Source organism: Schistocerca gregaria, chromosome 2, assembly GCF_023897955.1.
Source record: "Schistocerca gregaria isolate iqSchGreg1 chromosome 2, iqSchGreg1.2, whole genome shotgun sequence".
In the NCBI taxonomy this organism is placed as follows: Eukaryota; Metazoa; Arthropoda; class Insecta; order Orthoptera; family Acrididae; genus Schistocerca; species Schistocerca gregaria.
The window spans coordinates 416,009,702-416,032,630 of record NC_064921.1 but is presented as its reverse complement, the minus strand read 5'-3'; the positions used below and the strand labels follow the sequence as shown (position 1 = coordinate 416,032,630).

The 22,929-nt window shown below is 40.4% G+C and overlaps 1 protein-coding gene across 1 annotated transcript in view; it reads left to right on the top strand.

Annotated features, from left to right (window-relative positions):
* The first annotated feature begins 7,047 nt into the window (after window positions 1-7,047).
* The window catches only part of LOC126323702 (glycerol-3-phosphate phosphatase-like), a 53,243-nt gene continuing 37,361 nt past the window's right edge, over window positions 7,048-22,929 (top strand). The window contains exons 1-2 of the mRNA XM_049994706.1: window positions 7,048-7,212; window positions 7,316-7,476. Coding sequence (XP_049850663.1) covers window positions 7,125-7,212; window positions 7,316-7,476 — 249 coding nt within the window. The 5' untranslated portion in view covers window positions 7,048-7,124. The remainder of the gene's footprint in view (window positions 7,213-7,315; window positions 7,477-22,929) is intronic.

Genomic DNA, 22,929 nt, shown 5'->3' with positions numbered 1-22,929 from the left:
AAGCGTAGCACAGGGCCACTATATGACTAGGTAAATGAATGAAGGAAACCTCGCAAAAAAATCTTCAAACTTTCTGGTAGAATCAACTTTTGGCACTCTAGGAGAGTTTGTCGCATTATTGTGCAGTACGCTATGAGGAATGTGGAATTCGTAAATCTGGAACTGCATTCAGCGCTGTTGCACCAACAGACTTTGAAAACAGTCCAATAATGGAAGATGCAGTTTTTTGAGCTTGAAATTTTATGTTTTCCCCTCTCTTTCCTAGCGGAAAATGGTACTTCCTTTTTCAAATGATGAATTTGTGGCCATCGATCAAGTATAGATGTACATACATACAGTAGAGCATGGCAGTGTTCTTCTGAGTGTACTACAATAGTTCTGACACGTACGACTGAATGCAGGATCAGCTATCCTTCGTGGATGTTATCCACAGTCAAATGGTAAACTATTATCGTGTTTCCATTGCTCATCAAGGGGAGGGGGGCGCCCTTATGGGAATTGTGAGTAATTGACTGACACCTACACTGCTGCCATGTTTATGTGTCAGGGACCAGAGATGGAATCTGTGTGTCAGGATGTTTTGTTCAGCTCAGTAAGAAATCAACGAGGAAGCGACAGAAAAAGGTTGAAGACGTTATTTCAGCATGTTTATGTAAAGGTTTCATGGCCATCCTGAATGCAGGTCAACGCTGTAGCCGCATCCACACCAGGGAACCGATATAATATCTGATGAACATAGTGACAATTAAGAAACCCAAAAAATATGGTGACTGATTAAGTTGCAGAATTTCTGGTCACGGTCAGCAGCGTTAAATCTGCAGTTTAGTGGAATCACAGACGATGAGTGCTACAAACTCGAGAGAATTCTGTAACGAATAAAAGCCTTAACCCAGAGTCCAGGGGGGGGGGGGTCTAGCGCCCCCTTTTACCCCTGTTTGGACGCCTGTGAATCAAACCTGTCTCAGAATATCGCCGAAGTGTGTGGGGCCCATACCACATAGGACTAATGGGGGACAGTGTCGTCGTAACTGCCGTCTGCGTCACGTCTGCTGTGCAGCGAGCTACGTTCATTTAAGTATTAACTGTATTTTTCTTACTTGCCACTTCTTCTTCCATGTGTTTTTGCTTTTAGGAAGCTTTAATTGTCGAGTGTTAGTAATAGTGTTCCATAGATTTCGTGTTTGTTTTGAATACATTAGAGAGAGTCCCTTTAGTCAGCCATAGTGCCAGTAGTGCTAGTGTTTGTTTTGAATACAGTCCAGAGACAAGTAGTGCTATTTTCATTGTTTTCTACAAGAAGTGTCTAATAACCACATATTAGTCAACTATCAGCCGCCTTTAGTGAATTAGCAGTCTAGTTAAATGTTGATTAACTCTCTACAGTAAACTGATTTCTTAGGATGGATAGGATGTGTGACTATTGTGTATGCACGCAGGAGGAGCTGGCCACTGTTGGCGAACAGCTGAACGTGTTGATGTCCGCGGTCAGCCGTCTTCAGGCTGCTACGTCGGAGTGTAGCGGCAGTGAGGAGTCTGGCGCGTCGCATGGTACACCCCAGGTGTTACATGCTTCATCTACTGTCCCTGCTGTCGAGACATCTTCGTGGGTACCGGACGCAGTTGGGCCACCGTCTCCCCAAGGGGAGTGGCGGGTTCAGCGGCGTTCGCGGCGCACGAAGCGAAGGGTCAACGTGGAGGCTGGCCATGTGGATCGCCCGCTCTGCCTGTGAATGGACATGTGGCCGCTCCTTCAGAAATGTCCGAGCAGGCACACAGGGGGAGGGGTTTATTAGTGATTGGGAGCTCCAACGTTAGGCAGGTGATGGAGCCCCTTAGGGAAATAGCGGAAAGGTCGGGAAAGAAGGCCAGTGTTCACTCTGTCTGCTTGCTGGGGGGTCTCATCCGAGATGTGGAAGAGGCCCTGCCGGCGATAGAGAGAACTGGGTGCACCCAAATGCAAATTGTTGCTCATGTTGGCACCAATGACTCCTGCCGTCTGGGTTCAGAGGTCATCCTCAGTTCATACAGGTGGTTGGTGGAGTTGGTGAAGGCGGAAAGCCTCACTCGCGAGGTGGAATCTGAGCTAACTATTTGCAGTATTGTCCCAGAACCGATCGCGGTCCTCTGGTTTGGAGCCGAGTGGAAGGCTTAAACCAGAGGCTCAGACGATTCTGCAGAGATCTGGGGTGCAAATTTCTCGACCTTCGCTATAGGGTGGAGAAATGTAGGGTCCCCCTGAATAGGTCAGGCGTGCACTACACGCAGGAAGTAGCTACAAGGGTAGCGGAGTACGTGTGGAGTGCACATGTCGGTTTTTTAGGTTAGAGAATTCCCTCCCTAGGCCCGACAAGACGCCTCCTGGGACGCAGCAAGTTCAATGTTCCAATAGTAAACTGCAGGAGCGTCTATAGAAAGGTCCCAGAAGTCAAGGGGGAGGCGTGTTTATAGCGATAAGAAACGCAATAGTATCGAAGGAAATTGACGGAGATCCGAAATTTGAAATAATTTGGGTGAAGGTCACGGTTAAGGCAGGCTCAGACATGGTAATTGGATGTCTCTATAGGCCCCCTGCCTCAGCAGATGTTGTGGCTGAGCTCCTGAAGGAGGATTTGGAAAATATTTCGAGTAAATTTCCCCACCATGTTATAGTTTTGGGTGGAGATTTTATTTTGCCGGATATAGACTGGGAGATTCAAACGTTCAAACGGGTGGCAGGGACAAAGAACCCAGTGAAATTTTTTAAAGTGCTTAATCCGATAACTACCTTGAGCAGTTAAACAGAGAACCGACTGGTGGCAATGACATACACGCCTGGAAATTGAAATAAGAACACCGTGAATTCATTGTCCCAGGAAGGGGAAACTTTATTGACACATTCCTGGGGTTAGATACATCACATGATCACACTGACAGAACCACAGGCACATAGACACAGGCAACAGAACATGCACAATGTCGGCACTAGTACAGTGTATATCCATCTTTCGCAGCAATGCAGGCTGCTATTCTCCCATGGAGACGATCGTAGAGATGCTGGATGTAGTCCTGTGGAACGGCTTGCCATGGCATTTCCACCTGGCGCCTCAGTTGGACCAGCGTTCGTGCTGGACGGGCAGACCGCGTGAGTCGACGCTTCATCCAGTCCCAAACATGCTCAATGGGGGACAGATCCGGAGATCTTGCTGGCCGGGGTAGTTGACTTACACCTTCTAGAGCACGTTGGGTGGCACGGGATACATGCGGACGTGCATTGTCCTGTTGGAACAGCAAGTTCCCTTGCCGGTCTAGGAATGGTAGAACGATGGGTTCGATGACGGTTTGGATGTACCGTGCACTATTCAGTGTCCCCTCGACGATCACCAGAGGTGTACGGCCAGTGTAGGAGATCGCTCCCCACACCATATGCCTCGGTCGTATGCAGTCCTGATTGTGGCGCTCACCTGCACGGCGCCAAACACGCATACGACCATCATTGGCACCAAGGCAGAAGCGACTCTCATCACTGAAGACGACACGTCTCTATTCGTCCCTCCATTCACGCCTGTCGCGACACCACTGGAGGCGGGCTGCATGATGTTGGGGCGTGAGCGGAAGACGGCCTAACGGTGTGGGAGACCGTAGCCCAGCTTCATGGAGACGGTTGCGAATGGTCCTCGCCGACACCCCAGGAGCAACAGTGTCCCTAATTTGCTGGGAAGTGGCGGTGCGGTCCTCTACGGCACAGCGTAGGATCCTACGGTCTTGGCGTGCATCCGTGCGTCACTGCGGTCAGGTCCCAGGTCGACGGGCACGTGCACCTTCCGCCGACCACTGGCGACAACATCGATGTACTGTGGAGACCTCACGCCCCACGTGTTGAGCAATTCGGCGGTACGTCCACCCGGCCTCCCGCATGCCCACTATACGCCCTCGCTCAAAGTCCGTCAACTGCACATACGGTTCACGTCCACGCTGTCGCGGCATGCTACCAGTGTTAAAGACTGCGATGGAGCTCCGTATGCCACGGCAAACTGGCTGACACTGACGGCGGCGGTGCACAAATGCTGCGCAGCTAGCGCCATTCGACGGTTCCTGGTGTGTCCGCTGTGCCGTGCATGTGATCATTGCTTGTACAGCCCTCTCGCAGTGTCCGGAGCAAGTATGGTGGGTCTGACATCCCCGGTGTCAATGTGTTCTTTTTTCCATTTCCATTTCCAGGAGTGTATTAGACCTTCTGGTGACAAACAGACCCGAACTATCTGAAACAGTTAACGCAGAACAGGTAATCAGCGATCAGAAACCAGTTACTGCATCGATGATTACAGCCGTAAATAGAAATATTAAAAAAGGTAGGAAGATTTTTCTGTTTAGCAAAAGTGACAAAAAGCTGATTTGAGAGTACCTGACCGCTCAACACAAAAGTTTTGTCTCAAGTACAGATAGTGTTGAGGGTCAGTAGTCAAAGTTCAAAACCATCGTACAATATGCGTTGGATAAGTATGTGCCAAGCAAGATCGTAAGAGATGGAAAAGAGCCACCGTGGTACAACAGCCGAGTTAGAAAACTGCTGCGGAACCAAAGGGAACTTTCACAGCAAACATAAACATAGCCAAAGCCTTTGCAGACAACAAAAATTACGAGAAGCGAAATGTAGTGTGAGGAGGGCTACGTGAGAGGCATTCAGTGAATTCGAAAGTAAAGTTCTATGTTCTGACTTGGCAAAAAATCCTGAGAAATTTTGGTCTTATGTCAAAGCGGTACGTGGATCAAAACAAAATGTCCAGACACTCTGTGACCAAAATGGTACTGAAACAGAGGATGACAGACTAAAGACCGAAATACTAAATGTCTTTTCCCAAAGCTGTTTCACAGAGGAAGACTGCACTGTAGTTCCTTCTCTAGATTGTCGCACAGATGACAAAATGGCAGATACCGAAATAGACGACAGATGGATAGAGAAACAATTAAAATTGCTCAAAAGAGGAAAGGCCGCTGGACCTGATGGGATACCAGTTCGATTTTACACAGAGTACTTGCCCCCCTTCTTGCAGCGTATACCGTAGGTCTCTAGAAGAGCTTAGCGTTCCAAAGGATTGGAAGACGGCACAGGTCATCCTCACTTTTAAGAAGGGACGTCGAATAGATGTGCAGAACTATAGACCTATATCTCTAACGTCAATCATTCGTAGAATTTTGGAACACGTATTATGTTTGAGCGTAATGACTTATCTGGAGACTAGAAATCTACTCTGTAGGAATCAGCATGGGTTTCGAAAAAGACGATCGTGTGAAACCCAGCTCGCGCTATTCGTCCACGAGACTCAAGAGGGCCATAGAGACGGGTTCCCAGGTGGATGCCGTGTTTCTTGACTTCCGCAAGGCGTTCGATACAGTTCCCCACAGTCGTTTAATGAACAAAGTAAGAGCATGTGGACTATCAGACCAATTGTGTGATTGGATTGAAGAGTTCCTAGATAACAGAATGCAGCATGTCATCCTCAATGGAGAGAAGTCTTCCGAAGTAAGTGTGATTTCAGGTGTGCCGCAGAGGAGAGTTCTTAGGACCGTTGCTATTGACAGTATACATAAGTGACCTTGTGGATGACATCGGAAGTCCACTGGGGGCTTTTGGCGGATGATGCTGTGGTATATCGAGAGGTTGTATCACTGAAAAATTGTACGGAAATGCAGGAGGATCTGCAGCGAATTGACGCATGGTGCAGGAAATGGCAATTGAATCTCAATGTGGACAAGTGCAATGTGCTGTGAATACATAGAAAGAACGATCCCTTATCATTTAGCTACAATATTACTCTGCTCCATGTTGTGAGATGTATAGTTTTACATTTCTGTGCATGTGAAGTAAGTTGTCAATCTTTGCGATACTTTGAAACCTTATCAAGATCTGATTGGATGTTTGTGCAGGAACTGTTGATATAACAGCCTCTCTGATAGGTATTCTAAATAGCAAATAGCTATTCATATGAAAAGCTGGAAACTGTTCTTTCAAGAAAGCAGTAAGTATATTACAGTGACTATAAGAGTATCTACTGTTGACAGACAGCGTACCACTAGCTGTCATGACATATACGCGTATTTCAGTTTTGTGTAGAGGAAGAAATACAGGTTAAAAGGAATTAAAAATGATTTTATCCATCGTTGGTGGAGAGCACCACAGCTGTTTGCATAATTTACACTATAGGAAACACTGCAATCAGTCACAAATTTTCTTGAAATGATTTTGTTACACTATTACTACTTTCAGGCCTGATCCCATCATCAAATGGTAGAGTTGACTTCTTGCTAATGTTACATTTGTGTCCTAAAATATAAAAGTTTTTGTGACACATAGTGTTACACTTATATACATTGTACTTAGTTCCTGAAAAACCCTCCTTTACGTAATGTATATGTCAGGAAGTAAGTACAATGCATATTGCATATACATATGATGTAATCACAAAAACATTGTAAAATTTTAGGACATAAATGTAAATCTATTTTCTTAACTATGCATCATCTTAGGACACAAATGTAAAACTTGCAAGAAGTCAACGCTATCATCTAACGATGGGCTCAGGTCCGAAAATAGTAATTGTGTAATAAAATCATTTCAAGGAAACTTCTTGCTGGTTGCTGTATTTCCTTCACTGTAATTACAAATTATTTTACTCATTCGAAAGTAATTTTCGAATATCACTTCGTCTCCTGCCGGTAACTCATTCTTTAGGGAGTTTGACATTTGCAAATGATTCCTACGAGAAATACATCTCTAATCCAAAACTCAGACATCCATTTTCTCTTCGTTAACGTCTCGGTAAATTTTTTAAGCTAAAATACGTACAGCCAAATTAACGTCCACATATATTCCTTCATTAGACGCTAATATGAGTCGGTGTCAGCAAAACTTCCGACAACACTAGTAGACAGAGTGGGATCTGAAGGTGACAGCGGAAATATTCATGTGCAAAATTTCAGTGCATGTGTAATAAATATCCAACGTTTTTACGTCTTTAATTTTAATTGTCAACAGTAGTCGCAGCTGACAAATGACTGCTGAGTATCTGCAGCCCAAAGATGCACCTTGCTTCAGCGCGGTCTCGGTGTGAAAATGTTTAGTGGTTGACTTCATGTAGGAAGTAGAAATGAGGGCGTTGAAACTGACTGAGATGACGTCTCATGCAATTAAGAGTTTATTCAAGTCATTCGATACCATTCTAACAGATTGTGATGGTAATTCTATATAGTCACATCATTTTATTTCTGATGCGTACAAAATGTTTGAGTCGTTCAACCTGATCACTAAATTAGCTGTTACCGTTCATCCACAACGTAGGTGTCTTATGGCTTGAAGATGATTTGATCAAAGGATCGGAAACAGTAATGAATGGTTTTAGGAAAATGGGAAAAAGAATTTTCTTCATTACTAACAACAGCAGCAAAACTAGAAATGGAGCTGCAGAGAAATGTAAAAAGTTAGGTTTTCAGGCCGAAAAAGTAAGTAAGAGTGCAGTTCAGTATCCAATGACTCTTGCAATAAAGTCCAGCAATTTAACCACAGTTCTGTGCCGCAGTAAGAGTTTTCACAGATTTTACTGTGTAGTTTACCATAGCAAGCAATATTTGTGCATGGGAAAGTAATAGCACGTAAAACATGCTGATGTAGACCTTCTTGCGACGCCAGCGAACCAGTTACATGATACACAGAGCGACCCCACCCATTTATTTGCTGATGTATCGATCGTTATCAATTGTTGTCATAAATCAGTTGAAAACAGAAGCGACTTCTGTTTCACTTCGGAAAAAAAAAAACTGTCTAGCATATAATCAGTGTTCAAACACAATTAGAGCTTTAAAAACATTTTTTGCCCAAGTTTGTCGTATTATTTAATCTCGAGATATTAAACCGGCGCGTTTTCATTTAAGTGAGGCCTCGTTCTAAACGTTTAGTAATGATTTGTCTGTATAACTAATTTAATGTCCTGTATTGAGTATGAAGTAATGAACAGGTGTTTCCACTATTTGACATGAAGTATGCGTGTGTTCCATAATAAATAGTCTCTCTCACAATGATGGCCAAACCGGACAATAAAGCTTACAAAACAACCAGTTACAGCTAAGAAGGAAAAACAATAATTTCACAGAATCATAAATACTGTCTCAGACATGCTATTCAGTACGAATTTAGTGAACAAATAATGGAAAGACATATAATAGTGACATATGTAGTAAACAAATTTCTTTCCCAAAACTATTGTTACATTTTAAATTAGCTAGCCTATCCTTTATAAGAGATGAAGGAAAATTATTGTGGTATCTGATTGTAAGGGTGGCATCATGGGTTAAAATATGCCGTCATGTTACAGGGAGAAAGCTTTGTTGAAAGTAAATGTCTCGCTTTACAAAGACTTAAAAAGTAAATACTATAGACAACAAGTTCAAAATTTCAAGAGCACATCAAAGATAATTTTGGTTATTGTCAAAAACATAGGAAGAATAGTGGACTGTAGAAAGGAGATTTATTGTATTTACTTAGATGTGCAGTGCGTATTCCATGGTAGATGACAGTTTTGCCAGTTGAACTGTTAAACAGAGCTCACCAAGATTATTGGGTTACTGAAAGCTTTAATGTGATGGTATTTCAACCAAAGTACTGAAACCTCAAGTCAATGATAAATGTCCATAACCCCTTTAGTGGCTTTCTTCAGTAAAAGATTAAAGATATAGTTCAGAAAGCCTGAAATATGTTCTCTAATTGTAACCCCATCTCCTTCCTTCCTACTTTCTCAAAATATTTTCATATGGTAGTACATATGAAAATATTGAACCACCGTACTGACAGTAACCTGTGACACCAGACCGTAATCAGTTTGGTTTTGCAAAGGCTTGTCTGCAGTTAAAGTATGGTATGATCTCACAAACCCTGTTTTGCTAATACTATAAGAAATTTTATCCTTTTGGCATGTTCTGTGATTTTGACAAAATCTTTGATTGTTCAGATTATGTAGTTTTACTAGGGATTCTAAAATAATTAAGGTGTTAAATGTATCTCTTTTTATGGATCAAATCATATCTTACCATAACAAAACAGAGGGGGTCGTCTTAAACAATGGCACAGTGGGAATGTAACTTACGGTTGGATTGAGGAGATGTTAAATGTGATTGGAAAATAAGAAACAAATTGCCTTCAGTCACAAATCATGATTTTATTTCAATACATGTATTTTGAGGCCTTGGGATACCTTGAGCCACTTGATCAGTCTATACCATTTTTTGAATTTGGGTTACTCCTGGTTACGATGTAGACTGATCAAGCACTTGAAGATGAGATCCTAGGCTCAAAATGCTTCACATCTTGAAATAAAAATCACTACTTGTGGCTGAAGGTGGCCCTTTATTTTATACAACTAACATAGCCACAGAAGCAACAGTGACAGCAGTGGATAAAATTAAGTTAAATATGGTGTCTCATTGTGGCCCACTCCAATTGTTGAATTAAATAAACAACTTACCACAAATATGGGATGGATTTTCGAAAACTATAATGCTTACCGAAGATTCATGTATACTGATAAAGGATCTGAACACATCATTAGAAATCACGGCGAGGAATATAATGGAGCAGGCTTGCCAGTAGTTCACAACGAACAGCTTAATTCTTATGAGTTCAGGGTAAACCTCGACCTTTTGACAGTTACCTCCATCACTGTCATCAGGAGCAACTGACTGTCAAAACTGCTGCTTTGGTGGCCTTATATAGCCCATAGACATCTTCTGATTGGTCAGTAAGTACATAATGCTTTTGAAGATAGTGTCAGCACCAGAGGTGGTGGTGCTACCTTTCTTGCTGTAGTGGAAACATTGCAACAAATATCTCTGGCTATTCTCTGTATTGAGAGCTGGCTTCCATGCACCACTAATATTGTATCCACTGTCACGGTTGAAGACATTCTCACACATTCTTATTGCTACAGTCTCTCTACGTACAGAATCCTGTTATGCAGAAGCCTAGGACAGACTTTAAATTTTGTCAAATGGTATTTTATGTCTGTTTGTGATGCTGTGTTCAGCAATGCAGATTTGTCCAGTTCTCGATTTTTAATATGTCATAAGTGTTCTGTACAGTGATGGAAACAGTGTGGATGGACTGACCGATGTGATTGCTTCCGCACTCTTAAGTGATGTTGTAAATCACAGGGATCATGAGGGCATGAGTGTCCTTAACAGGGCATAGCATCTCCTCCATCTTCTTAGGAGGTTGGAAAATAGATTTTATACTTCATTTTCTCAGGACTCTGTTATGTAGCACTGCCAAGAGGAAGGAATGCAATCGGTGGCTCTTCACATGAATGTTTTACATTTTCATGTTTCCTTTTTTGGAGTACACTGACTTCATATCATGTGACCCATAGCCATTCTTTTAGAACCCATATACCAGTTGATTAATTTTGGAATCCAAGTGGTCAGGAACTATTCCTGGGACAGCATTCAAATTAATGATTACAATTTTAATATAAATAAAATATTCTATGCTTTGCAGAAATTCAAATAAGGACATCTGAATCAGTCAGCTAAACATGTAAGTAGCTGGGTTATTAATCTTCCATATTCAGTAGTCTCTGATTCTCTTCCCTGGAAATCACTATGGAAACTGGTGAACCTTGTAGGATTTTTTTGTGAAATTGTACTGCACAGAGTGTCTCTTATAAAGCAGCTCTGCCTGGTCCTATATTGAGATGCCCACATGGTAAGAAATTTTATGACTAGTTTGAAGATTTGTCCACTATTAAAAGAGTTGTGGCCATTAATGGACTTTTGACATCCACATGGCATAGGTGTGTCAGAAGGTTGTCCGACTTTGGTTTCTTTATTAGACACCCAAAAATTTACTTGATGTCATTTACATCTACAAGCCACCATACTCTGTGTGGCAGATTGTGATGTTGCCTCCCCCTTTTCCTGTTGGAGTCACATATAGTTCCCGAGAAGAACGATTGCTGGTAATCCTCCATATGGGCTCGAGTGTCTCTAATTTTTGTCTTGATGGTCTTTATGTAAGATATATATGTAGGAGGAAGCAATGTATTGGTTGACTGTTTTAGGTACATGTGCTGTCTGAACTTGAACAGTAGAACATACTTTGATGCGGAATGCCTCTATATTAGCAATTGCCATTGGAGGTAGCTGACCATCCCCGTGATGCTTTTGTACCTGCTAAATGAACCTGTAACGAAACATGCTGCTCTTCTTCGGACCTTTAAAAAAAATTTGACCTATATTAATGCATGACGCTATTTTAAGCAGTTTCAGTGATTCATGATGGTATTTTTATTTGGCATGTGAGCTGAGTATACCAATGATGAGTAGACCAAACTGGTAATAATAAAGGTTTATTTTAAAATTAAAAACTTGAATAAGAAGTAGTAATGTTCCATTGTGGAATATTAATAATGTTTATGCAAGTTTTTAATATATCTGTGTCCCTCCAAGAACCAATGGCATATTCCAAAAAAAGGTGTATTTCATCAGCACTCTTGGTGGCTCTAAAATATGACTTTTTTTCCAATATTTACAAGCTGTGCAGCACCACCTACACCAAATACATTATTTTCTTCTGTTTAAAAGTGCAACTGTGTGTGACCAGCCCATTGAGGTGCTAAAAATGGCAGTAGTATAGCAATACTACAATGTCTTGTAATGGTCAAGCAACCTGTGGTAAGTATAACAACAACACACACAAACAGAAAAAAATCACCACTGAACTGGATAAACTATTCTTGCAAGCATGTCATATAAAACTGTGTGCACTCAGAATTCATTGCAGAGAAGAAAGTATGAGATAAGGCAACATAGAGGATACTGTATGCAGAATATTATATAACTGACCAGGCTGTTTGACATACATTGCCTCTAGAATGGAACTTTCACAGAGTGTGTACCATTTTGAAACTTCCTGATAGATTAAAACTGTGTCAGACCAGGACTTAAACCCAGTACCTTGCTTTTCATGGACAGTGATCATAGTGACTGAGCTATCCAGGCATAACTCGTGATCCACTCCCACAGGTACTTGGTTCAAATCCCAGTCCATCATACAGTTTCAGTTTGTATAAAGTTTCAAAACTGTGCACATTTCTCTGCAGAGTTAAAGTTTCATTCTGGAAAAAACCTCTGAACTGTGGCTAATCCATTTCTCAACTATATCATTTCTTCCTGGGATGCAAGTCCAGTGAGGTCTGCAGCAGAGGTACTGTGAAATTTGGGAATTAGGACTCAGGTTGTGAGTGATGCCTGGATAGACAATAAGAGCACTTCCTGCATAAGGCTAGGTTCCGGGTTTGAGTTGCATTCTAGCACACAGTTTCATTCACATTTTTGTTTGTATTTTTTTACTCAAAAAGTATCAACACAAAGATTACTCAAATGCCAGTAGAAACTAAAAGCAGAACTTGTTAGTCTGAATGTTTCTGTAAAGATGTGCTTAAAACAGAATCAGTATTACCATTAGGAACTAATGAAAGGAGAAGGTAGTAGGAAACCAAAATCTAAAAGGCAGCTTTAGAAAAATCAGCTACTACATCCCCTTCATTCTGGGAAGGCAGAAAAATAATAGAAATTCACAAATCTAGAAAAACATCACCAGTTTGTCAGACTGTCTTACTTGGTTTATATCTGACATGCCCAATGATCACTATGCCCAATGATGACTATTTGGACTGTACTAAGTGTGCTTAAAGGAACCAGAAAGCCACTCATCAAAATTTCCAAGAGCCATAGGCATACCAGTTTAGCAGCAGGGTGGGAACAACACTAAATCTCATACATTACAATGGAACGTAAATGTGTTCAAAATTTTTGTGGATGAATTAGGCTTGTCGCACACATTTCTTGTGTCTTTGTCTCTAACAACACATTTGAAAAATACTGTTGCCCTTGCCCTCCACAGAGAAAACTTTCTGACTGTGGAAAGATTTACAGGTAGTGTGGCATGCTTATTAATGATGAATAACTACTCCATTCCCCTCGTCCTCAACACTAGCTTTTAGATAGCTTCTTCTTTAACGAAGGTGCCTTATATAGTGACCATATGTGTCCTGTAGTCCACAAGACCCTCATGGACCTTATTACATTGGCATCCCATTCAGTTCATTTTTATGTGGGCTGGAAAACTATCTGACCCTGGAGTTAAGCTTTCAAAACACTCCTACCTTTACCAGTTTTATGCATCCTGAACACAGGGCAGAACACAATTTCAACAATTCTATCTAATCATTTTCCATCATTGATCTCTCATTAGGCTTTCCTGTCTTGGCAGATACTACTCATTGAGAAATGACAACAGCTTACATGTTAGTGATGAAATGCCAATCTAGATACATCTGACACACTGGGCACTGCCCAGAAATGAAAGGATGCTGGTAGATTGGGAAATGTTAAAAAATGAACCATTTTCTAGAACTAGCTGAATGTTGCACAACCAGCTGGCAGCAATTGAACACCATAACATTGTCCAGGAATGGCTGGATCATATTACGGCCATGATCCTCCAATCTGGTGATGCATCCTTCCTGAAGTTTTCTGGCCATGTACAAAATTTCTTTCCTCCAGTGGAATGAAGTGTACCATTCCTCAAAATATGGCAGGCATGCATTTCTGCATAGGTTCATGTACCAACTATTATTGGTTAACAATACCCACCAAATTCTTAAGAAATTAAATGAGGGATCACAATGTCAACCTCCCACCAAAAATCAGTCCATATCGAACTGTGAGACCATCAGTAAGATTTCGTGGTCAGGTGGAAGGTGTTCAGTTACTGGTATATAGCAGTGAAGGAAAGAGTGAATTGTCAACAGCCATCTAGTCTGTGTTCTTGGATCCAGACAGCTCGTTTGTCACTTCCAGTACAGATGCATGAGGGATCACTTCACCTAAAATAACTTAACCGTGCTTGCCAATGCAGGCATCACATAGTAGATGTATTTTTCTATATCCAAAATTCATACAGTACCAGTTGGAGCTAGATCAGTGGGGCTTCCTAAGACAGCTGCTCATTTTATTACTTTCCTTCCTGTATAGGTCCTACAGCATATATCAAGTCATGGAATTCCTGTCAGATTGTTTTAAAAGGGGAATCATATCCCTTAGGGGACCATCCTATTTTCATAAACAGTATATTGCATGTGATTAAAAGACCAGTTTGAGTTTTCTTTTTCTTGGACAATTTTGAGATCTTCTCCAACCCTAAAACAGGAACAAAATGTCTATAGTTAAACAATGAGAGGCTCAGGGAGACACTATTGATAAAGTAAAAAAATGCTTGAGTTTTCTAGGTTTTGTATTTAACAGCAACATGACCACCTCACCACACTTGAGAGTTGCAGAAGCAAGGTACATGGCAGCAATACACAACCTGAAGTACCTTAACATATGTCATTGGCAAGGTACATAGCAATTTAATAGAGGCCCATCAGGGCTAATGTGGTGGCATTGGTCAGTACACCTTAACGTCACGAATGAAATAGCAGTGTATCTTGTCCTTACTTAAAAGGAAATAAAATTTTGTTGAGACTTTTTTAATTTAGAATGTATAATAAATGTCAAGAATTCCCATCATGTATTTATATTTGTAAATGCTTTCTCTGTGAAAAGCTGCAAAAAATATTCTCAAAGCTTATCACTGTAGTTAGCCATTTAAATGATGAGGTTGTGAGACATCCATTAGGAATCTACATCTACATTTATACTCCACAAGCCATCCAACGGTGTGTGGCAGAGGACACTTTACGTGCCACTGTCATTACCTCTCTTTTCTGTTCCAGTTGCATATGGTTCACGGGAAGAACGACTGCCGGAAAGCCTCCGAGTGCGCTCAAGTCTCTAATTTTACATTTGTGATCTCCTAGGGAGGTATAAGTTGGGGGAAGCAATATATTCGATACCTCATCCAGAATCGCACCCTCTCGAAACCTGGACAGCAAGCTACACTGTGATGCAGAGCGCCTCTCTTGCAGACTCTGCCTCTTGAGTTTGCTAAACATCTCCATAATGCTGTCACGCTTACCAAATAACCCTGTGATGAAATGCGCCGCTCTTCTTTGGATCTTCTGTATCTCCTCCGTCAACCCGATCTGTTACAGATCCCACACTGATGAGCAATATTCAAGTATAGGTCAAACGAGTGTTTTGTAAGCCACCCCCCTTGTTGATGGACTACATTTTCGAAGGACTCTCCCAATGAATCTCAACCTGGTACCTTCCTTACCAACAATTAATTTAATATGATCATTCCACTTCAAATCATTCCACACGCATACTCCCAGATATTTTACAGAAGTAACTGCTACCAGTGTTTGTTCCGCTATCATATAATCCTACAATAAAGGATCCTTCTTTCTATGTATTCGCAATACATTACATTTGTCTGTGTTAAGGGTCAGTTGCCACTCCCTGCACCAAGTACCTATGTGCTGCAGATCTTTCTGCATTTCGCTACAATTTTCTAATGCTGCAACTTCTCTGTATACTACAGTATCATCCGCAAAAAGCTGCATGGAACTTCCGACACTATCTACTAGGTCATTTATATATATTGTGAAAAGCAATGGCCCCATAACACTCCCCCTGTGGCATGCCAGAGGTTACTTTAACGTCTGTAGACGTCTCTCTATTGAGAACAATATGCTGTGTTTTGTTTGATAAAAACTTTTTAATCCAGCCACACAGCAGGTCTGATATTCTGTAGGCTCTTACTTTGTTTATCAGGCGACAGTGCGGGCTGTATTGAACGCCTTCCAGAAGTCAAGGAAAATAGCATCGCTGGGAGCCTATATCTAATATTTTCTGGGTCTCATGAACAAATAAAGCGAGTTGGGTCTCACACGATCACTGTTTCCGGAATCCATGTTGATTCCTACAGAGTAGATTCTGGGTTTCCAAAAACGACGTGATATGTGAGCAAAAAACATGTTCTAATATTCTACAACAGATTGACGTCAGAGACATAGGTCTATAGTTTTGTGCATCTGCTCGACGACCCTTCTTGAAGACTGGGACTACCTGTGCTCTTTTCCAATCATTTGGAACCTTCCGTTCCTCTAGAGACTTGTGGTACATGGCTGTTAGAAGGGGGGCAAGTTCTTTTGCGTACTCTGTGTAGAATAGAATCGAATTGGTATCCCGTCAGGTCCAGTGGACTTCCCTCTGTTGAGTGATTCCAATTGCTTTTCTATTCCTTGGACACTTATTTCGATGTCAGCCATTTTTTCCTTTGTGCGAGGATTTAGAGAAGGAACTGCAGTGTAGTCTTCCTCTGTGAAACAGCTTTGGAAAAAGGTGTTCAGTATTTCAGCTTTACGCTTGGCATCTTCTGTTTCAATGCCATCATTATCCTGGAGTGTCTGGATATGCTGTTTCGAGCCACTTACTGATTTAATGTAAGACCAGAACTTCCTAGGATTTTCTGTCAAGTTGGTACATAGAATTTTACTTTAGAATTCACTGAACACTTCATACATAATCCTCCTTACGCTAACTTTGACATCGTTTAGCTTCTATTTGTCTGAGAGGTTTTGGCTGCATTTAAACTTGCAGTGAAGCTCTCTTTGCTTTCGCAGTAGTTTCCTAACTTTGTTGTTGAAACACGGTGGGTTTTTCCCATCCCTCACATTTTTACTCGGCACGTACCTGTCTAAAATGCATTTTATGATTGCCTTGAACTTTTTCCATAAACACTCAACATTGCCAGTGTCGGAACAGAAATTTTCGTTTTGATATGTTAGGTAGTCTGAAATCTGCCTTCTATTACTCTTGCTAAACATATAAACCTTTCACCCTTTTTTTTGTATTCCTATTTACTTCCATATTCAGGGATGCTGCAACAGCCTTATGATCACTGATTCCCTGTTCTGCGCTTACAGAGTCGAAAAGTTTGGGTCTGTTAGTTATCTGTAGGTCCAAGATGTTATCTCCACCAGTCGGTTCTCTGTTTAATGGCTCGAGGTAATTTTCGGATAGTGCACTCAGTACAATGTCACTCGATGCTCTGTCCCTACTACCCGTCCTAAACATCTGAGTGTCCCAGTCTATATCTGGTAAATTGAAATCTCCACGTAAGACTATAACATGCTGAGAAAACTTATGTGAAATGTATTCCAGATTTTCTTTCAGTTGTTCTGCCACTAATGTTGCTGAGTCGGGAGGTCGGTAAAAGGACCCAATTATTAACCTAGCTCGGTTGTTGAGTGTAACGTCCACCCATAATAATTCACAGGAACTATCCACTTCTACTTCACTACAGTATAAACTACCACCAACAGCGACAAACATGCCACCACCGGTTGCATGCAATCTATCCTTTCTAAACACCATCTGTGGCTTTGTAAAAATTTTGACAGAAATTATCTCTGGCTTCAGCCAGCTTTCTGTACCTACAACAATTTCAGCTTCGGTGCTTCCTATAAGTGCTTGAAGTTCTGGTACTTTACCAATACAGCTTCGACAGTTTACAATTACAATACCAATTGCTGCTTGGTCCCCACTTGTCCTGACTTTGCCCCGCACCCTTTGAGGCTGTTGCCCTCTCTGTACTTGCCCGAGGCCATCTAACCTAAAAAACCGCCCAGTCCACGCCACACAAGCCCTGCTACCCGTGTAGCCGCCTGGTGCTTGTAGTGGACCCCTGACCTATCCAGCGGAACCCGAAACCCTACCACCCTATGGCGCAAGTGGTCCTCCCACGATTGATAATTTCTTTTGCAGCAGACCAAAAATTTTCTGTTTGATCTCCAATAAACTCCAATAAACTGTTAATATTCTTACATTTGAAGGTAGTTTAGCATGCCTATACTTCTGTGCACTGTGCTTAGTCTTAAATGGTACATGCTGAACTGTCAAAGTCAATATTTCAGAAACAAGTCCTTTTTGCTTTTTTCATTGGTATTGTCATAACATGAATGGCGAGTTAAACTGCCACTTATATTAATTCATGGATGAGTGGAAAGAAAAAAGTTTGAAACTGAGACTGGTGTCTTCTGTCAGTGTTAAAACTTCAACAAAGGTTTAATGTAGAAGGATAACTTCAGTCCTCAGCTGCTACAGAATTATTCATAATATATTCACAGTGATTGCAGACTCTTGCAGGAAATTCATTTCTTCTATTAATAAGCATAAGCATCCCTAGGTGAAGGAATAGTGTTTGCATTTCCAGCGAGTATTAAAAGACATTTCCTGTGCTCCTTTTTTCCTCCTAATGTTGTGAGATTGTAGAATGCTCCAAGATAACAAAATCTTGAAAAGTTATTGTCCACCTTATAACAAAGGCTGTGGAGCAGATGGGATGTATTGAAACGAAAAAGTTTGGCATCTGTTCAGATTTCATGAGTGCACTACAAGCCACCTAGTGAATTTACCCAGCAGAGAAATCTGTCCAGTCTAGCCTGGAAACTTTCCTTTGAATACACTGTTTAAGGTTAGAGGGCTATAAGGGCATGTAAGAATTCAGGGCACTAAATTAGTGGAGGCAACAACAAAGCAGGTGTATACTGTACCTTGTTGGGCAAACTGTTAAGTCCACCTACATACTGTAATCTTCTTGTTGAGGACCAGAATCATGTGTCATTGGGATGGTTAGTAGTTAAATGTGAGGAGAAACAAGCTATAGTTGGTAAAACAAATTTACCATCTATGCATAGCTACTTCCAGCCATTGAGATAGAATGAATTCCTGTATTTTGCCTATGAATATGGCACTGTTTTTTGACTCATGGCTTCTCATCCATTAACAGAACTTATTAGTGTGTAATGCTTTGGTGCATGTCTGTCTTTCAGCTCTACTTTGTGTGAGGACACTTGAAAGAACAGCCTATAATATGACTAGATACTGGGTGGTTATAATTAATGCAGAGCTACGCATGGGGGGTCCATTGTAGGCTATAACTATCATATGGCAGTGTAACTTGGTAGATACATTAATGTATTAATGTTGATCTGATTTATGTTGGAAAAAAATTGTTCCAGTTTTGGCCACAAGGTGCAAATCTGACAATACACTGTATGACAATATGACATCCATGTGGTCATTTGACAGGCCATAACGTGAGTGAACAGTATGGCTGTCAAGGAGAGAGATTATGCAGTGTTTGCAAAACTATTTTACGTGAACGGCAGTAGTTACAGTGCTGCTTTGAGTATTGCTGAATGAAAGATCTGAGGCGAGAGTCAGTGACATTATATGGTTTAAAGGAGATGATAATGAAATTCGAAAACATGGGTGAGCTTGGTGTGGCACCTGGAAGAGGAAGGTCTCCTATCCCAGTGGAAGTTACTGACAAAGTTGCTATTGCTGTAACTGACCATGCAGCACATACTCATATAGTGCTAGGGATTGTGCAGTGTCAGAATTGCCTATCCTGTGGTCAACAGTATGGAAAGTTTTGCTGTCTATTTTACACTGATCTAGACAGAGCATCGATTTAAACCTCATGACCCGCAGTACTTTCTGAACTGGTTCTGCAGTTTATGCCACGGATCAAAGTTAAAGACATGTAGCTGGGCAATATTCTGTAGAATGATGATCCACATTTTACAGTACAGAATGCAGTGAATGCACAGAACTGCTGGATTTGGGGTACTGGTAAAAAGCATGTTGTGCACAAATAGCCATTGTACTCACCATATGTGGCTGTGTAGTATAGATTCACAGCTCTAATTCTAATCAGTGACAAATCACCAGATGCACTGAAAGAAAAAGCCGAACAAACACTAAACAGTGTATGTGAGTGGGCATCCAATAATTAACTAACACTAAATTTAAAAAAAAAAATGCTGTTAACTTCTATGTCTGCAAAAAACCACACTATAACAACTTTAAGTAAAACGATGAAACCATAGAATGTATAGACTACACAAAATTTCTTGGTATGCATGTTGACAGTCAGTTAAAATGGGAAGAACATTTTAAAATACTTAGTAACAGAATCGCTACTGCATGCTATGCTCTTAGAATTCTGACTGCAGTGTGTGATACTACATGTGTCAGATCTGTTTATTTTTCTTATATCCACTCTGTTATTACCTATGGAATAATATTTTGAGGAGTCAACTGTAAAAATATTCAAATAGTTTTCAAATTACAGAAAAGAGCAATTCGTATAATAACCAAGAGCAGCAGTAGGGCTCACTGCCTTGAACATTTCCAAAAGCTAGAAATCCTAACTGTCCCCTGTGAATACATTTTTCAAAGTATTAGGTATGTAAAAAATTGACTGCTATGTAAAAAATTCTTTAGTACGCAGCTATGAAATTAGAAACCAATACAATCTGCACCTAGAGAGGAAAAATAAAGTTAAAACTCAGCAGAACCTGTTGTACAATGCTGTTAAATTATATAATAAATTACCCCAAAATATAAAAGATATTAACACAATTGGAAAGTTCAAGACAAAACTAAAAATATTTTTATTAAATAAAAGTTATTACACAGTAATGAACTATCTGAATCAAACACATAGTGTAATGAAGCCTGCATTGTAATACACAAGGAAGATTATAATATGAAATCCAGAATTGTTCAGTACTATAAGAAAATTACATAAGGATATAAAACTAATGTAAGATACCTTAAAACATGTGTAAATATTAATTTTATGTATATAAATTGTAGGTATATTGTATTGTATATGATTTTGCTGACAAAATCCACACAATGTAAATTGTTACATGGATTAATAAAGAAATCAATCAATGAAACCTTTATATTCAGTACGTGCTTCTTTGAAGAGAATACACCCAGAGGGCCTGTCAGGCATACCATGATGTCTGCACATTATTGAGATCTCCATGTACAACATATGACTCGTGCTTCGAAAGAATGCAACTGTGTGGAAACCACAGTTTTCAGACAAGGTGGGGCAACACATATCATTCACACTGTGAAAGATCTGCTTAATGCAACATTCCTCGAATGTGTTATCTCCAGAGGTTTTTCAGATGCATGGGCTGCAAGATCACCTGATCTGAATCTGGCTCTGGGGATATCTAAAAGAAAGCATTTACCAGGGACACATTAGATCTGTAGCTTCAACATTATGCCTTTCTCACTTGTTTGACATTTTCTGCCCTTGTCCCATTCCTAATGCATGACATGGAAACATTTCTAAACGTCATTCTTCCATGCACTGTGCCATATTTACACCTGGTGTCCAAAAGTGGAACAATTTTTTTTCCATTGTCATCGGTCCCACCTGAACATATTAGCATATCTACCAAGTTTCCCTACCATATGATTATTACATCCCTCACTGTACCTCTGTGAGTAGTTGCAATTTAATTGTAAACAACCAGTGCTTGCACTCTGTTTTGAGTGAGTGGACACAAGGTGCAATATATTTACTACATTTTTAAGTTCTTAAAATTGAGAATACATAAGCTTCAACTGTAGCAACTGATTCCAGAATCACCCGTATTGTATCTTTTTCCATGGTGTTACAGTTGTACAACTATTTATGTACATGTAATATATAGCATTTTATCAGTTTATTATTTTTAATTTACATTTTATTATCTTTTACAGTGACTGTATCATTAATCAGATAAGGCACATGAGTTTGGAAGTCCTGCACTAAACTAACAATATATGTTGTGGAGGTGCATGAACACCATTTTGGGTGAGATAGGAAGAAGGCTGTGTAGGATTTTCTTAAATACATAGCTTGAGAGGAGTCTGTGATTGTGGTTCAGTTATTAAGGGCCTTAGAGGTACATGTGATGAAGGAGATGCTGTTTTATGGATAATCAATAACTGAGTGAGGAGTAAGGACAGAGACAGGTTCGTCTAGTAAAGTTTTGGCAAACTCATCAGCATATTGTGGGAGTATGTACTTGTCACTGGGGATATTAAGTTCATGGTTTGACAGGCTTTGTGGAAGAGAGAAAGCAGGTGTCAGCAATTAATGTGTTGATGAATAGTTATAAGTGCTCATGAAAGGAAAAATACAACAGAAGTTAATATTCAGTAAGGTGGTTTACTGAACTGAGAAGAATCAGATGAGTTGAATGGGTCAGAATGTGTTCAGATTGTCCAGACCATAAAGATGTCATTAGTGAATATAAACTGCATGAGTGGATTTTAGGATTGATATAGTAGAGAAGATTTCTCTGCACGGCCCACGCATGGGTTGCCTTAGGAGTTGGCATGTAACTGTCTAGCGTCTTGCATCTGTTTGTAGACTCTGCCTCAAAATAAGAAATAGCTATCATTGCAGATGTAATAAGTCGATGTGGTGGATTTGGAATCACACAGATGGAAGATGTATTCATTTGTAGGAATATTTCATTATCTGCCTAACTGAAGCCTGTAGGAGAATCTCACAATAGCCTAGTAGAATAATTTCTTTTGTTTAACTAAAAAATAACTCAGTTAGTGAGGTAATATGTTTATCGGGATGTAGATAGTATTGTCTGATCCTGCCTTCACGAATTCTTTCATAGTGCAAGCCAGCATGTAAGATATTTTGTTCTTTATGCACACTGATATATTTTGATAGAGAGAAAAGCTTGCTAAATTTTTCACCAACTGAAGACATGAATTAAATATTCACAATCTCTGCTTATTTTACTTAATGTTGTTTTATATCAAGACCTTTAGAACAGCTGCCCCAAGTGTTCACTCTTTACTACCCAGTTTCACTATAAAATGCAGTGACATATTTATTTTCCTTTTGTCTTCCCCGTAGTGACTGTTTCATCTTACTTTATTTTCACAGCAACTGTTATAGTGGAGTAAGTTCTGATTGGTCATGGAGTACTGCTTTGTAATTTTGCACATGAACTTAACTCTGTTAGTTATCATGTTCAGTAGTGTACAACTCATTCAGATTTTAGAATATCTGCAAAAACTTTGAGGCAGAAGACCGATCAAAGATCCATCTCCGACAAGACAATCTCCAGAGCT